General features: G+C 44.2%; 1 protein-coding gene across 16 annotated transcripts in view; it reads left to right on the top strand.

Annotated features, from left to right (window-relative positions):
* Window positions 1-15,544, top strand: part of TNC (tenascin C) — a 96,361-nt gene extending 80,817 nt beyond the window's left edge. For all 16 annotated transcript variants that reach the window (XM_024107484.3, XM_024107486.3, XM_024107485.3 and 13 more), the window contains 10 exons: window positions 3,121-3,264; window positions 4,474-4,593; window positions 5,161-5,304; window positions 5,415-5,545; window positions 6,330-6,462; window positions 9,985-10,136; window positions 10,862-10,958; window positions 11,161-11,322; window positions 13,059-13,222; window positions 14,296-15,544. In XM_024107484.3, coding sequence (XP_023963252.2) covers window positions 3,121-3,264; window positions 4,474-4,593; window positions 5,161-5,304; window positions 5,415-5,545; window positions 6,330-6,462; window positions 9,985-10,136; window positions 10,862-10,958; window positions 11,161-11,322; window positions 13,059-13,222; window positions 14,296-14,406 — 1,358 coding nt within the window. In that variant the 3' untranslated portion in view covers window positions 14,407-15,544. The remainder of the gene's footprint in view (window positions 1-3,120; window positions 3,265-4,473; window positions 4,594-5,160; window positions 5,305-5,414; window positions 5,546-6,329; window positions 6,463-9,984; window positions 10,137-10,861; window positions 10,959-11,160; window positions 11,323-13,058; window positions 13,223-14,295) is intronic.
* The last annotated feature ends 1,762 nt before the right edge of the window (window positions 15,545-17,306 follow it).

Genomic DNA, 17,306 nt, shown 5'->3' with positions numbered 1-17,306 from the left:
TCCGGCGGGTAGCGTCGACGTACCCTTACTGTATGGCTGGCATATCTAGTATGCCATGGAGCAGATTTGCAAAAAAGCCAGATTTCCAAGTGCTCAGCAGCACCCATAATTGGAGCCAGATTTTCCAAAGAGTTCAGCTCCCATTTCCTAAGCACTTCAGCGTGCATGCATCATGCTGAAAAGTTGGTTCTTGAAGATCAAAAATAGTTTGTTTTTTAAAATTTCATCTGTGGCTTTAACTGTGTTTTCTAAGTCAACGCTTTCTTGAACATCCCTCAAGGATGTTTCATTCCATCCACCATGACCTCTCTCTGTTTTAGTGCTTCACTGACAAATGGGAAACTTGTCTTTTTCATGAGACTTCCTTGATGAGCAGCAGAATTAGCACAACTTATGGGACCTCTGGGTGGAAAGATCAGCTAACAGCATGTGAAGAGCATGCTAGGGCCAGGGACTAAAAGAAATACACTGGAAGTGCCACAGAACAGAACAGGAAGGAGATAGGGATGAAACTACAAAATGGGAAACCACCAACATCAGATAACTGGGGTTGGTTTTTCAACTAAGATTTAGGCCTTGATCCAGCAAAGCACATGTGTAACTTTTAAGCAAAAGAGTAGTCGCATTGAAATCATTGGGATTTCTCAAAAGCATAAAGTTATGCATGTGTTTAAATGCTTTGTTGGAGTAGGACCAGAATTTGGAATAAATAAATATCCCGAGTCCCTGTATATGCAGGTAGAACCTCTCAGGCTAATATGCACTGTGTCTTGGTCTGAGATTAAGTGGGCCAAGGAGAGAGACTGAATAGATATCTGGCCTTTCTTCTCCTCCCACCAGAAACAAAACCAAAGAGGTCCAAATATACAAGAATCTTTGATTTCTTTGTATTTAATTGCATGTGCAAATACCTATATTTGAACATGACAGTTACCTATTTTGCACATGAAAATGGGGCAGTGCATGTGCACGAGATTATAGTTTTTTCTTACACGTATTCAAATGTTGGCACTTGGACCACTAGGGGAAAAAAACATGAATAAACCTGCCCCTTTGATTTTATGTTTCAAGGAGACCATTTTTACTGATCCTCAACTGTCAAAATTTCCCCTTGTTTTCACCCATTCAGTCTTATTGACGTCAGTGGGTTTACCCAAGGGGGACATTTGGCCCTGTGTGTACATAGCACGAGCATGGAGGGACAAACTCAGAAGGGTAGGGCACAGAATGAATTACACCTAGCAAGGGATATTGAAGGTAATAAAACAAGGTTATTTAAATACAGTGGAGCAAGAGAAAGCTGAAGGAAAGTGTAGGTCCTTTACTTAGTGGGGAAGGAGAGCTAATAATTTATGACATCAAGTAGGTTGAAGTGGTTAATTCCTATTTTCCTGCAGTCTTCACTAAAAAGATTAGTGGTGACTAGATACTCTACGCAATTAATATTAACAGCAAAGGGGAAGAAACACAAGTCAATATATAGGGGGAAAAAGAGGTTAAAGAATATATAGCTTAGTTAGATGTCTTCAAGTCAGCAGGGCCTAACAAAATTTGTCCTAGGTTACTCAAAGAACTAGCTGAAGCAATCTCGCAACCATTAGTAATTATCTTTGAGAACTCATGGAGGATGGCAGAGTTCCAGAAGGGGGAACATAGTACCTATCCTTAAAAAGGAACAAAGATGACCTGGGGAATTATAGGTCAGCCTAACTTCAATACCTGGGAAGACGCTGGAACAAATTATTAACCAATCAATTTGTAAGCACCTAGAGGATTATAGGGTGATAAGGAACAACCCACATAGATTTGTCAAGAATGCAAAACCAACCTACTTTCCTTTTTTGACAGGGTTACCAGCCTAGTGGATGGGGGGAAGCGGTAGACGTGATATATCTTTATTTTAGTAAGGCTTTTGACACAGTTTCACATGACATTCGCATAAGCAAACTAAGGAAATATGACCTAGATTAAATTATTATAAAATGAGCACAAAACTGGTTGAAAGACAGTACTCAAAGAATAGTTATCATCAATTCAGTGGAGTCCCACAGGGATGGGTCCTGGGGCCAGTACTAGTCAATACTTTTCATTAATGACTTGGAAAATGGAGAATATGCTTATACAACTTGCTGATGACACCATGCTGGGCGGGGTTGCAAGCACTTTGAAGGACAGCATTAGAATTCAAAACGTCCTTGACAAATTGGAGAATTGGTCTGAAATCAACAGGATGAAATTCAATAAAGACAAGTGCAAAGTATTTCATTTAGGAAGGAAAAAAAATCAAATGCACAACTACAAAATGGGGAATAACTGGCTAGGGAGCAGGACTGCCGAAAAGGAATTGTGGATTATAGTGGATCACAAATTGAATATAGGTCAACAACATGATGCAGTTGTAAAAAAGGGCTAATATCATTGTGGGGCATATTAACAAGGAGTGTTGTACGCAAGACAGGAGAGGTTACTATTGTGTTCTCACCACTGGTGAGCCCTCAGCTGGAGTACTGTGTCTAGTTCTGGGCACCACACTTTAAGAAAGCTCTGGACAAATTGGAGAGAGTGTAGGGGAGAGCAACAAAAATGACAAAAGGTTTAGAAAACCTGACCTGTGTGGAAAGAGTAATAAAAAACCTGGGCATGTTTAGTCATAAAAAAAGAAGACTGAGGGGGCACCTGATAATAGTCTTCAGTTATGTTAAGGGCTGTTATAAAGAGAATGGGGATCAATTGTTCTCTGTACCACAGAAGGTAGGACAAGAAATGAGGGACTTACTCTGCAGCAAAGGAGATTTTGGTTAGTTATTAGAAAAATCTTTCTAATTATCTGGATAGTTAGGCCCTGTAACAGGCTTCCTAGTGAGGTTGTGGAATCCTCTTTTCTAGAGGTCTTTAAGAACAGGTTGGACAAACACCTGTCAGGGATGGTCTAGGTTTACTCAGTCCTGCCTCAGTGCAGGGTGCTGGATTTGAGATCCCTTCCAGCCCTACATTTCTATGATTCCATGAAACGTATTTCTGTACTGGAAATGAAGTCCTTTGTTTGGAGCACAGCACCACAGCCTAAACACTAGCTGGAACATCATATCATCATTGCCTTGACATTTGGTTTGCACCTAGGTACTCCCAATGTTGTGACGGTGGATGGAACCAATACTAGGACCAAGCTGGTGAAACTGATCCCAGGTGTAGACTACACTGTCAGTATAATATCCATCAAAGGGTTTGAAGAAAGCGAGCCGATCTCTGGAATTCTGACTACAGGTAATGCCCCAAAGAAATAAGGGCCTAGTAAGTTTGTTCAAGTTCATGTATCATACAGAAGACTCATAAAAATCAGAGATGAAAAAGACCAACCAAGTCACATTTTAGCTATCCCCTGATACTGACTAGAGGATTTATTTTGTTTGTATTTTGCCTAGTGGTTTATTATTCTTTGTATTGCAGATGAGTCTAGAGGCTTTAACTGCTCCATTCTGCTAAGCACGTCCCAACTTGTAGTGAGAGACAGACCCTGCCTCAGATATCTTATAGTCCAAACAGACAAAACAGAAAGAAAGCATTATTAGCCCAATTTTACAGATGGGGAACTGAAGCACAGATTGATTAAGTGACTTGGCCCGAACCAGACGGGGAGTTTGGAGGCACAAGGAATTGCACCCAGATCTCCTGAGTCCCAGCCCAGTCCCAGCAAACCATCCTCTCTCTCATCTCTCTTTTGTCTAGCATAGTTTTACATAAATCAGGGATAGGGTTTCCCCCAGGTCCCTTTGGAAACCAGCTGCAGTTTAATTGATTCATCATTCTGCTGGGCTCATAGGGGTACACAGCACTGGGAGGAAAGGGCAATGCACTCAGCACTGGAGGCCAGGTCATACTTCGCCTCCTTCACCCTTGGGAGCAGCTAATGGTCCCAGTGCAAGGTCTCTGATGGGAGGCATGAAAAGGAGGGAAGATGCAATCCCCACAAGAATAATGTAGAAAGGCAGATTATGTGATTCAAAACAATTGTGGTTAGAAGTCTGTAGATGGTTGTAATGGCCATGAGTTGCCATCAGTTCAGTCCTTTCCCCAGCCTCGGTAGTCAGAGTTTTCCCCAAGAACCTGTCTGGGACTGAGAGCACTGGGGAGAGAAATGTATCAGGTCTGAAAGAGGCCCCAAGACGGATGATGACAAGAGTATTATCTGAGAGCCTGTGGAACTGAGACTTTGAATATAATTTCTCGCTGCCAGCCTCTTGGTATGAGTTTAATCCTCTCCCATGATGACCTCACTCTGCAGCAGTGCTGTTTTGTGAAGCATGACACCTTTCCAGTAAACACCCCCCCCCCCCCGTCCCTCCCAAAGAGGACCATGCAAAGGCAGCAGTGTGTGCACAGTTTGCACTATGTGCCTGGTACAGCATATTAGAGGCAGCAGGGAAGCCCTTAATACATATAATTCCCTCATTATGGTATTATCTGTCCCTTCAGCTCTGGACAGCCCATCAGGACTGGTAGCGGTGAATATCACAGACTCTGAGGCCTTGGCAATCTGGCAGCCAGCGATTGCCACAGTGGACAATTACATCATCTCCTACATTGCTGAGGATGGTAAGAAGGGTCAGTGGGGGCATCTTTGAGCTTGACCACAGGGCAGTCAGTGAGAATGGTGCTCAGGACTGGATTCAGCAACTGGGAGGGAGGAGAGGAAGGTTGAATTTGAGGGGTGAAGGCTGGTTAGGAGCATGTTACAGCATCCTCATTTAAGTAAGTTGTCCATCCCTAATCCAGGCGGTGAGCAGCAGCAGAGCTGTGTCTGTGTTATCCTTGAGGCGAAGAGAAAACACAGTTATTTTCAACGCATACAGCAGGGGGCGCTGGTACTTTTGTATGGAATTGACTGTAGTGTTAACAGTTTAATTCAGCTTTAGTGTGGGTTGTGGCAGTGACTCCACCGAGCCACTGCCTCTGCTTATTTCATCCTCGCCCTGAAACACCTCAGGAAAATGGCTTTCCGTCCAATGAATGATCAGCCCTTAGCTCAGGATGTGGTCATTCAGAGCGCTGGTGTGAAGCCTCCCTCTGAGGAGTGCTTGCCATTTACAACCGACGCCATGACTTCTAGCGGCTCGTAATCTAAAGTTCTCTGTTCCCATCTTTTGTGTGTTTGCTGTGTAGAGCCAGAAGTTACTCAGACGGTGTCTGGGAACACTGTGGAATATGACCTCAATGGCCTTCGTCCTGCAACCGAATATGTGCTGAGGATCTATGCAGTAAAGGGACCACAGAAGAGTGAGACAGTCTTCACCAAATTCACTACAGGTGCAGTGTCAAGCCTTCCCCCGGCACTGCAGCCCCGAGCAGTGCGACAAGGTTCCATTGTCTGCTGCCATCAAGCCAGCCCTGCACTCACTGTATCTTGTCTCCTCTAGGCATGGATGCGCCAAGAGATTTGAGTGCCATTGAGGTTCAGTCAGAAACAGCAGTGCTGTCGTGGAGGCCTCCACGGGCTTCTGTCACCGGCTATCTCCTTATCTACGAGTCTATCGATGGCAAAGTCAAGGTACCGCACTTGGAGCTAACTCACAAATTCTGAGTTGGGAGACATGCTGGTAGAGTTGCTCAGAAAATGCCAGCCAATGGGACGGAAGCACACGTCTAACATTAAGCACATGTCTCAGTGCTTTCCTGTAATGAAAACTTAGCTACAGCCTGGATGACATATAGACTATCTTCCCTCCCTTTGCAAAAGGGAGAAAAATCAGACAGCAAGCAGCTGCCTTCTCCCATCCAAAGTCTATGGAATAAAGGCAATGGGCATATGTGTCTAAAAGTGGCTAGTGATTTTGGGTGCTCAACTTGAGCTACTTTTAAAGACCTGATTTTCAGAGGGCGGGTGTTCAGCACTTTCTGAAAGTCAGGCCTCTTCTAGGTATTCCAAGATGGTTGTCCAAAATCAACATGTTTGGAAATTCAGTTCAGTGGCATCTACAGACATACCACAAAGGACAATCCAGCTTAATTTTTGATGAATTTCGCCCCTCTGGCAGTATATAATGTGTGTATATATAAGCCATGTTAACTTCTACCGTGCTTGCTTTTAAGCTACACTCCTTAAACATTATAATATTAAACATTAATTTCCAGGCAACCTTTCTCATGCTACTAATGAACATTAGCCTGGTAAAAATCTCGTAGGAATAAAGTTTCATCATAAATCATTGAAATGGTTAAAAATACCATCAATAATTTATATAAAAAGGCATCTGAAAATCTAAAATATGTAACCGTTCCAGTCCGTGGGTTTGTTCATTTCAGAGTTTCTCTAGGATTTATTCTCCCAACAGGAAGTCATCTTGGGACCTGAGGCAACTTCCTACAGCCTGTCTGAGCTAAACCCGTCCACCCAGTACACAGTGAAACTGCAGGCACTGAACAGAGCCCTGAAGAGCAAGAGAATCCAGACTATCTTCACCACAAGTAAGGCCTTTGCTTTGTATGAGGGGTTGGAATTATCTACACGTTTCCATTCTTAGGACCAAGTTGAGCTCTGGAATAGGCAGATGCAGCTCCCATTGAAGTCAAAGGGCAGTGGATACTTGCAGTATGCTTAGGGCAGTGAGTATGGTCTACACTGCAGTCAGAGGTGTGACTATAGTTCATGTAGCTTGAGCTAGCTTTGGTCTAGCTAGCTTGAAAAACACTAACAGTGAAGCCCCAGCAGCATGGACCGTACAAACCCACCCGGGATCCTAAGAATCTACACGAGCGGCTAGCCTCTCTGTAGAAGGCCAGCGCAAGGCTCCCTGCAAGACTTAAACTCTGTACAAGGCAGCAGCCCCATTCACTGCTCTCATACTGGAAGGATGGAATTCAGCTAGTCAACCCCTCCACACTCCACCCACCCACAGCCTGATTGGGTGGAGTGGCTTGCACTCAGGTAGAATTTGGCCCTCAGAGATTTAACCCCTGGATAGCTTCTCCTCTCCCTTCTCTCTTTCCCACTGAGTTCACTCAGTTTTCATCCTGCTACCCTAGAGTGTTCATTCTGATACTACCTGGGAAGGCTTTCCACTGAGCTGAATGCAATAATAATGCAATAAAGGATGCAATGAATGCAATTCTGAAAGCTTCATCAAGCTGACAGTCAAGCAGACACATTTTTGATGGCAGGGAAAATACAATGACGTTTTTAAGGATTAAATGGCTACAAAATTCCACCTGCCCTTCTCCTCACTTCTCAACCTTCCAAACTCAACATCGTCTTCAAATGTTTGCCTCTGACTCCTGCCATCTATGTTGACATCAGGTCAAGTGCTTATAAAATGCTAGGTAAAGTCACAGGGCCCTGAACCTGCTTGCAGTCAACTCTGGTGTCAATCAGGAGTAACCTCATTGAAGTTAATGGAGCTACACCAGCAAGTGGGAGCAGAATCAGATCTTGAGGTGTTTAAGTGACATCTGCCTTCTTGGTCACGACCAGTAACTGGAGATCTCTACAGCGCCAGCTAAAGAGGTAGTACCTTATTCAGGCAAACAATTAAGTCCGTGCTTATTTTTAAGTACATGCTTGAGTCCTGTTGACCTCAGTGGGGAGGCAAGCACATGAGTAAGTGTGTTTACCCTCCCCTCTGAGTAATTGTCCTCAGGAGGGATGTTTTCCTGAATTGGAGGCCTGTAGTAGGGAGCTGTAACGGACTCAAACCCTCTGGCGCAGAGGGTGTCACATAATACACAATGGATCTTGAGTTACATTTACACAGCTGGCTTTGAGACTATAAAAGTGTTAATAATAGAAATACACCTAATATACCTTTTCAGAACATCCCTTAATTACACCTGTTGCAGTTATTTCCACCGAATACGCTAAAATCAATAGTTTTTTTCAGTCATTTCAAAGATGTCAAGAAAATGCCCACAACATTCACATTTTAATAGTTTGGGGGGATTTTTTTGTGTTTGAAATTGTATTGCCTCTATTAAGTTGTAGTCAGAAAAAAAAATGCACCATTGTTGTTGGTTTTTTTTCACATGCCTTGTTTTATAACATACTTTGCATTACACTTGTTATTGAAGAAGTCCTGATTTTCATCTTGGCTTTAGCCATGCTTCCACTGTTATACTCTCACGTGTCATACGTGCAAATCATTAAAGGTGCAGTTTTGTCCTGCAGGTAGTTGCAGACACAAGTGATGTCACTTAAACATTTAACTACATGATTGTGCCCACATTGCAGGTAGGTAGGCATATAAATGCAGTTAATTGTGCCTTCAAAATTACAGGCATACACAGGAGGCCTAGTTTTAGAAACCTGTCCCTAAATATGTCTTTATGGCATGTATTATCTGATTTTTTTTATATATAGTGAAGTTCTGGGTTGCGATCCAGACTAGGGGTTGTGTCACCACCTGGTCCGCAACCTTGGGTGCTTCACAATGCTTTGCTGTTGTAGCTCCCAATCTGGGACACTCGCAAACAGCTTTCCAGCATGCAAATCACACCCTCAGTGTCTGTGTATAGCTCCAGCTCTGGTCCAGCAGCTCTGACCCCAGCAACCTGTCAGCAAAGCTCCAGTCACGCTCTGGCTTCCAGCTGCCTTGGTGACTCCTTGCAGAATGACCCCAACAAATTCCCAGGAATGTGTGTTCCCAGGAATGTGTGTTCTGCACTGTCCAGCCCTGTCCTGGGCTGTTCAGATATTACAAGTCCATTGCCTCTATAAAGGGTCAATATTCAACAGTTTGCTACTTTAACTGGAGTTGCCAAACCGTTCTGTTTAAACTCAACACTGGATTGGTTTAGCTTAAAAAACAAAGCAAGTGCATCAACAAAAGAAAATATGATTTTAAGTGAATTCAAGTATCAGGTCTGAAAGTCAGAAATGATTACAAGAGACAGAAAGATGAACACACTTTCTAGTAGCTAAAACTTAACAAGCTAGCCTTGGTTCAAGGTAAAATCCTTACCATATTTCCAGCAACATGGCTGACCAAATTCTCAGGTCAGGATCTCCCCTCAGAGTCAAAAGGTTGGTACCTTTGTCTTCTTAGGTGAAAGATAGATGAATTGGGGTGTTTTGCCCCTCACTTTTATAGTCCAGTCACCCTTTGAAATGCATTTTCTTGAGAGTTACCCCTAGATAAAGTTTATTCCAGTTGTGAGGAAGGAGACATGGAGGTTTGGGGGGAAAAGGTTCCATGCTGTTGTTTGCTAAAATGCAGATTGATCTGTTCCTGCCCCACCCCCCTTGATTGGCGACTTGACAGGTGGCTACCAATCAACTTTGATGACAGCTGGCTAGAAGTATCAATTTGTCCTTTGTCTTTGAGAAACCAGTTTACCTACTCCCCAAACTTGTCTAGTAAACAAATGGCAGTCATAATCTCAGCTTGTGTTCATAACACTTAATAGGCATTATGTACACATGTTCCATAAGATTATTAATGATCAGTGTGGCGTTAGTTTTTAAACGACTCCTCACAAGGCATATTTTGCACAAAGATTGTTACAATATTGTCTAGAGTGTGAATACAGGGTCAAGGATTTTTTCTAGAATTTAGAGTCAGGTCTCCTGGACTCTATTCCTGGCTGGGCTATTGACCAGCTGAGAAACCTTCTTGGCCATGTCACCTAAGTGTTCTGATTTAATTTCTACAACTGTATACTAAGGACACTAATGTTTAATGCATCCATTGTGCTGTAAGGATTCATTAGTCTATGAGCAAGTTGAAGAAGGAATGTGCTATATAACTGCAAAATATCAGTATTTTTTCATCCAGATTTGTGGACAGTCAAGTTGATTTTTCCATTGCACATTTTCAGGTTTGTGCACCACTAGTGTATTACTCCATTCTTAGCAGTATCTCTTCTAAATGAAATAGATTTATTTGCCTTGTCACCAGAAAGAGCTCACAAATTAATTACCTAAATGACAGGAAGATGCATCCCTTTTCATAAATGATTTCTCAAGCGCTGTTCTCTGCTTTTCTCTTTTGTGTGCAGTTGGACTTCTCTATCCTTACCCTAGAGACTGCTCCCAAGCTCTGTTGAATGGAGAAAGTGCCTCTGGACTTTACACCATTTATACGAATGGAAACAAGTCACAGCCTATGGAGGTGTATTGTGACATGATCTCTGATGGAGGTGGATGGATTGTGAGTATACTGCGGGAAGGGATCCAAAACCTCTGTCACTATTGCCTTGTGCCTGGGTCAAGAACATGAGACAGGGCCCAGCCTCAGTCAATTACTGCATTATTAATGATGTTGCATTAACGTGCCAAAACACTTGGGAAATTTTACTTTTAGTTCTAAATCCGACTGCAGTCAGGGTGGGAGACTGAAGCAGAGGTGCAGCCACTTCCAAAACTTTGCAGGAGAAACGAGGACTGAGAAGAATGCATTAGTTCTACAGTCCCACTGACGGGTGGGTAAGCAGGGCAGTAAAAACAGAGGCAAGAAGAACAGCAAAGTACGGTGCTGAGAATCTGTGGAATTCAAAGAAGCCAGGTGGGCCTGAGAGTCTGAGAAGTGTCAAAGAGTGAAGGAACGGCGCTTGAGAAATACTGAGGCTTCATGGACAACAGGTTGAAGGATACAGAAGGACCCGGCTGAGTGATATGGAGCTTTGAGGGAGTGCTAAGAAAGCCGAGGGCAGGGACTGACCACAAGGCTGCAAAATACAGAGGTGGCTTGGAGCCCAAGCAGAAACATGGGCCTTGTTTAAAAATAACGTTCAGTGGGCCTGCTAAAATCGTACTAGTTGGGCTGAAATATGTCAGTGCCCATGTTGCTTTGGGATGGTTGGTGTAGGGAAGCCCTTAGTGTGTAAAAGTCACAACTGTTGTAAATATAACGCTACTGGCATGTTGGGGTTTTAGGTGTTTCTGAGGCGCCACAATGGAAATGAGGATTTCTACAGGAACTGGAGGACTTACGCTGCTGGGTTTGGGGATCCCAGGGATGAATTCTGGATAGGTAAGCGATTGCCAAGAACTTTCTGAGACAAAAGAGAATGAGTCACTTGTAGGCATGACAGCCATGTCGCTGACCACAATATTGGCTTCTCTAAAGAGGCTCATGGCAGGAAGATGTAATATGTGGTGATAAGATGTTAGGACAGAAGATCGAGAGAGACAACACAGTGGTTCTTTACTCATTTATCCATTCATTACTACAGGTCTGGAGAACCTCCACAAAATCACTTCCCAGGGCCAGTATGAGCTGCGTGTGGATCTGCGAGACAAAGGCGAGACAGCTTACGCTCTCTATGACAGGTTTAGCGTGGGAGACTCCAAGACCCGTTATCGGCTAAAAGTGGATGGGTACAGTGGAACGGCAGGTGGGTTAAAACTGATATTTTTTCAGACTCGAAATAGGCCAGGAAAGGACGTAGGGGGAGGGTTAGGCATTTCTCCATATCTGGCTGGAGCTACAATTTCCTTCCACTTGGTTCAGAGCAACAACGGGGATTGTTGTCACAGCAGGTAAGTCTTTTTGGGGGGAGATCGGAAAATGCGAAAGGATCGCTTTCCTCTCTGATTCCATTCTAAATGCTCTGCTCCTTCAGATGCCACGTTTTATAACATGCTTATGACAGAATGTAAACAAACATCTAAAACAGACATATGTCTCATTTTAGCAATACCTACCTGTCATTAATAGGGCTTGTAATAGCTTGCTGCAGCGCCATTTGTTAAGAATGTGTGGCTGATGCCTGTTATAACATGCTTGATAATGTTACTGAAGAATTCCTCTGCCTCCTTCAATCCCATTAAGCACAGGCCTGCAGACCATGTCCAGCCCCGTCTTTGGCTTCAGTGTTGACAGAGTAAGGACCAAGGGCTAAATCCTGTGCCATAGGAGCATAACGGCTTAAACAAAAGAGAAATACTGTGATTCTGCTGGGCATGGCCACAGAAAGAACTCTCTGGGGACTATGCACCTTGCAGCTGTCCATGGTGGCTCTCTGAAGAGCTGAGTAGCAGGGACAGGAGTGTAGCCAATGGCTTAGCAATTATACAGCTCCATTAGTCAAACTCCCCCATTCTAGGGCAAACACACTGAGGTAGAGTCTGCTGTTTCAGCTCATGGGTTACAGTAGCAGCATCACTGCTGTGCCACCTGCTGAAGGGGAGATTCCGTTCCATTAGTGACCTACATGAAGATCCCCCTGCACTGTCTGTTCACTCTGGCTTTGGACAGAGGACCAGGATTGAGTCCCGAGTGCATGAACTGCAGAAATTGGCCCCAAAGCAATTTTACACAGAGCCGTAGAAGTGACCGTGGAGATCAAATTCACTTCAGACAATTGTTGCGTTGCCAGATCCAAGGACACATTGCATAGAATTAAATTTGGTGAGTGCATTTTTGAGAGGTAAATGGAAAGGCAATTGAGCATCTATCAAGGCTGAAGATAAAGGTCTTAGGGGTTCTTCGTGTCTCCTGATAACATTATTGACACCTAAAGTAGCGTAAGAAATGTAGTTCCCTGCTCTGCTGCAGTTGTTAAACAATATAACATTGATTTGAACAAGAGAAACGCTGCACCTTGAGGGCTTGAATCCTGGATTCAGCAAGTGCAGTGAGTGAACGGGGAATCCATTTAAACTACTTAGTTTTAAAATGTGTATATTTGTCATTTTTTGAAGTCTATACACCGATGATGTTTAGGTCAGATGTTCAGCTGATGTAGATCAGCAGAGCTCCGTGGACTGGCCTTCGTTTACTTTTGGTATTCATTTTTAGCCGAGATGGGCCTGAACCAAAACTTCAGATCTGAAGCCCAAGAAGCTTGTGGTGGGTTCAGAATCTGGATACAGAGGCAAAATTCACAGTGTGGGCGCATCTCTCCTTTATTTTTTGGCAACTAGCATTTCAAGTGAAATTCAGGACCACGGTTTCAAAGTGGTCTCTGCAAAACTTGTGATATGCACCGCCAGGTTTTTTAGCAGGAGCAACCAAGGTATTTTATGCCCAAAAAACTCAAAGTTGCCCCTAACCATTGAATCATTTGCACATGCAGAATAGAAGCCAGGTGAAAACTCTGACACCATTCTCATTGTTTCTCCTACATAGGTGACTCCATGACCTATCACAATGGACGGTCCTTCTCCACCTTTGATAAGGACAATGACGCTGCCATCACAAACTGTGCTTTGTCCTACAAAGGTGCTTTCTGGTACAAGAATTGTCACCGAGTCAATCTGATGGGCAGATACGGTGACAACAGCCACAGTCAGGTGAGTTTGCCATGTTACGTAACGATCCACCAGGCATGGGAATGTAGGAGTGGCCATACCAAATCAAGCCACTGGTTCATTCATTCTGTTAGTCAGTCTCTTGCTGTGGCCAATATATAGTGCTTAAGAGAGACAGGAGAAACCCCATCATTAAAACTGAATAAATCATGGGGTGCGGGGTATATTAAATCATGTTCACCAAACGAGAATCACGGTTCAATCCAAACATGTTCTCAACCTTATTTATTCATTCTCGCATGAGAGTTCATGGGAATGTTTGGGGCTGGAGCTTTTATCACTTCAAATACATGTTTTAAAAAAGAGCATTCTGTTGGAAATGAAGTAAACATAGGAGAGAACGGTGGAGGAGTGACACTGTTACTCTAGCCCAAGCCCCTGCCTCCTCCAGCAGGAGTCAGTAAAAGGAATGGCATAGGAATACTGGCTTTGATGGATCTCAAAGCTACTACAGCTGCATTAATCTCACACCAGGAGTTGCTCTCGGGGACAAAAGTTGTGGGGAACCCACTGCTGTTCTAGTCACAGGTTGTGCAGTTGGAGTTGGAACAGGGGACGTGGTAAATTCTTCACCAGCCTTTAAATTGAGGTTGGAGATCTCTTTTTAAGAAAAATGCCCTAATTCAACCACAACTTATTGGGATTGATGCAAGAATCACTGTGTGAAATTCTATAGTCTGGGTTGCATAGGTCAGATGAGATGATCATAATGGTCCTTTCCAGCTTTACAATCTATGAGTTTATAATGCAGAAATACAGGAGCATAATAAATATTGCAACTTCTCTGTTATGAGGTTAAATAATAGAATAACACATGTACCGGCAGCATTGCCTAGTTGATAGAGATCTGGACTGGCAGTCAGGAGAGCTAGCTTCTGTTCTTGGCTCTGTTGCTAGCCTACTGAGGTGACCTTGAACAAGTCACTTCACCGCTCCTGTGCTTCTGTTTCCCCAGCTATAGAGTACTTTGAGATCTATGGCTGAAAAGCACTATATAAGAGCAAGGGATGCAGATTGTACTAATATGGGGTCATGTTGCCTGTGTGTTTTTGCAGGGCATTAACTGGTTCCACTGGAAGGGCCATGAATACTCCATCCAGTTTGCAGAAATGAAGTTGAGACCCATCAGCTTCCGGAATCTAGAAGGCAGACGAAAGAGAGCATAAAACCCAGAGATGGAGGAAAGTTTGGGACGCCGGGTGGGGGTAGTGGGAGGGTTTTCTGGAATAACACGGGGGAGGGGGATAAGGCAGCTGGTAATCTTACCAAAGCATCAATGACGCTTGGCCTAACTGGGGCTCCTTCTACAGTCTGAGTGACCAGCCTTATGCAACCACAGCATCTTCTGCAGACCAGCTTTTGCTGCCCATGGTTAATGCCCTTCACACCAAAGACAACAATCTCAAGGGTTCTGTATTGATTTTAGATTTTGGGAGGGTTTTTTTCTCAGAAGGTCCGTGACAAGATTCTTCCATGGTCTCGTGGGCAGCGCAAGGGAGGGGCGGGGGGAAAGGTTGTACATTGGTAGTTTGAGAACCAGCCATATTTTACACACACACATTTGTATGATTATCATTATTATTATTATTATTAGTTGAACTTCTGTTGGTCATTGGAAAGCTTTTTTAAAATATATATAGAGATATATCATGTATCGCAGAGAAAGATGGGGGAAGGGAAACAGTACAATTTAAACCATAAGCAAAATCTTAATTTTATATTAATATAACGACAAAATAATAATAATAATAATGATAATAAGCAACATTTTTTGTCATGCTTTCTGAAACACAGCAGGACAGTGTCTGATTGTATTTTTTTTTAAATAAAGCACAATTACTTTTAAAAAAAAACCTCTACATTTTCTTCATGCATCGACTTTGTGCACGTCCAGGGTATATTTCCTTAAGTAAAGAAGGCTGAGAATGATCAGGATGCTAAATTTATTCAGAAAGCATGCTCCCTTTTGTCAGTGTTTGGGTGTAAGTATTCTGGTGGACTCATTGCAATGGAATGCTCGTGAAGGTTTTTAGAGGGTGTTCCTTTTTTCCTAGCCAGAAGCACATTGGCTGTACCATTTAACTGACTGACTCTTGCTTTCAACTAGGTGGGAATCACTAACAAAACAAGCAAAATGCAAAGGTGGGATTAGCTACAAAATGGTGATGTGGAACACCTGTGTAAATAAAGGGCTCCTTTTAAAAAAATTAAAAAAAAAAAGAAAAAAGAAATGAATGAAGCCTCTGTGTAGTTCCTCTGTACCATACTCTTTGATTAAAGACAATAAAAGACCTTTTGTTTTAAGCCCTGGTCTCTCTTCCTTGCCTTGCCCTCACCATGCTCCTCAGTTGTGGGCTTCTGACTCTTCCTCCGCCATCTCTGGATTGTGGCTTGGAAAGAAAATGCTCGCTCTGTGAGCGCAGACATGAGCAGATCTGTTCTAACAAAGACCTCACGCTGCTGGCCAAGGTGGTTGTGCCTTGTTGCAACAACTTCCTGCAAAACTCTGTCCAAGAGGGGCTTTTTTTTCTCCTCAAATACCTGAACTTTCTATATCACACAGGCAGGGCCGGCTCTAGGATTTTTGCTGCCCCAAGCAGAAAAAATTTTGGCCGCCCCCCCGCCCCCTGTTTTTTTCTTACCCCACCCCCGGCCCCGCCTCAGCTCCACTCCTTCCCCAAATCCCCAGCCCTGCCTCCTCCCCCCAGGCTCTCAGGCCTAGGAGGGAGGGGGAGAAGCGGCGCGCACGCCACGGCCACTAAGAGTCTCCCCCTCCCTCCCAGGCTCTCAAACCTCCCAGGTTTGAGAGCCTGGGAGAGTGGGGGAGCAGCGGCGCGCGAATCAGCTGTTTCGCACGCCGCGGCTGCTCGGGATCTCCCCCTCCCTCCCAGGTTTGAGAGCCTGGGAGGGAGGGGGAGCAGCTGTTTCGCGTGCCACGGCCACTCAGGATCTCCCCCTCCCTCCCAGGTTTGAGAGCCTGGAGGGAGGGCGAGCAGCGGCACGCGAGCGGCAGCAGCGGAGGTGAGCCAGGGCGGCCGGGGCACATTTTTAGGGGCGGCATTCTGGCGCCGGCCATGCCCCCCCTAAAAATGTGCCGCCCCAAGCACCAGCTTGTTTTGCTGGTGCCTAGAGCCGGCCCCGCACACAGGAGCCTAAAATATGGTTAGGTTAAAAATACACATGTGATTAGCTAATGACATAAAATATATCTGTCTCCCACCACATTTCTTCCCAAGGGCCTCAACTATGCCACAACACCTCTTGCAAACATTTTTACCAGACCCTGTTCTTTTCAAGGCTGCCTTTAAAGCTCTGTTTACAAGATTCTCCCCTCTCCCAGCCCCCAAGAGTGTTGCCATAGTGTAATCCTTTGAAACTGATCAAATCCTGTTTCCATGACAAAGTCCCCCTAATGTTATTGATCCTTCTCTGGCCCAGAGCCTGTGGCTGAGGGTATGAGCACAGATGTGTAAAGCAACATCCAGTTGCGGAGCTGCGTGTTCAGCCGATGTGGAGATTCTGCAATACCAGTGGCGAGGTATGGCAGACTCCTTGCTAGCAAGCTGTGTCTGCTCACAGCAGTGCTGGCATTGAAGGCACTTTCCCCTGCCTCTCAGTCCTAATCTTTTACAGGAGAGACTAGAGATTGACAAGGAACAGGAGAGTCCCCTGTTCAACAGAAAACTTCTCCTGAGATAACTCATCATGTCTACGAAACAATCACTTCTGTGGGTGTGATTCAAAGCCCATGTGTTCTGGACTGAGATTTTGGAAGAATCAAGGTAGAGAGAGCCCACTGAAGAAAGCATCCCAGACCTTATACATGCCGCCATGCGTGGTTGGACAGCTCACTTTCAGGGAGAATTTCAAAAGCACCTAAAGGATTGGCTTTTGATGAGACTTATACTCCTAAATTCCCTGGACAATTTTGAAAATATCCCACTTTGGCAGAGCTGTGCTGACATCCATCCAACAGCTGGATGCATTCACTAAAGCTGAAGTGGAAAGATAGCCTAGTGGTTATGGTGCTAGCATGTAACCAGGACACCTGGGCTCAATTCCTGCT

This window comes from Chrysemys picta, chromosome 18, assembly GCF_011386835.1.
Source record: "Chrysemys picta bellii isolate R12L10 chromosome 18, ASM1138683v2, whole genome shotgun sequence".
NCBI classification, from domain to species: Eukaryota; Metazoa; Chordata; order Testudines; family Emydidae; genus Chrysemys; species Chrysemys picta.
Note: the sequence above shows the minus strand (reverse complement) of the source record. Positions and strands in the feature narration are given on the sequence as shown.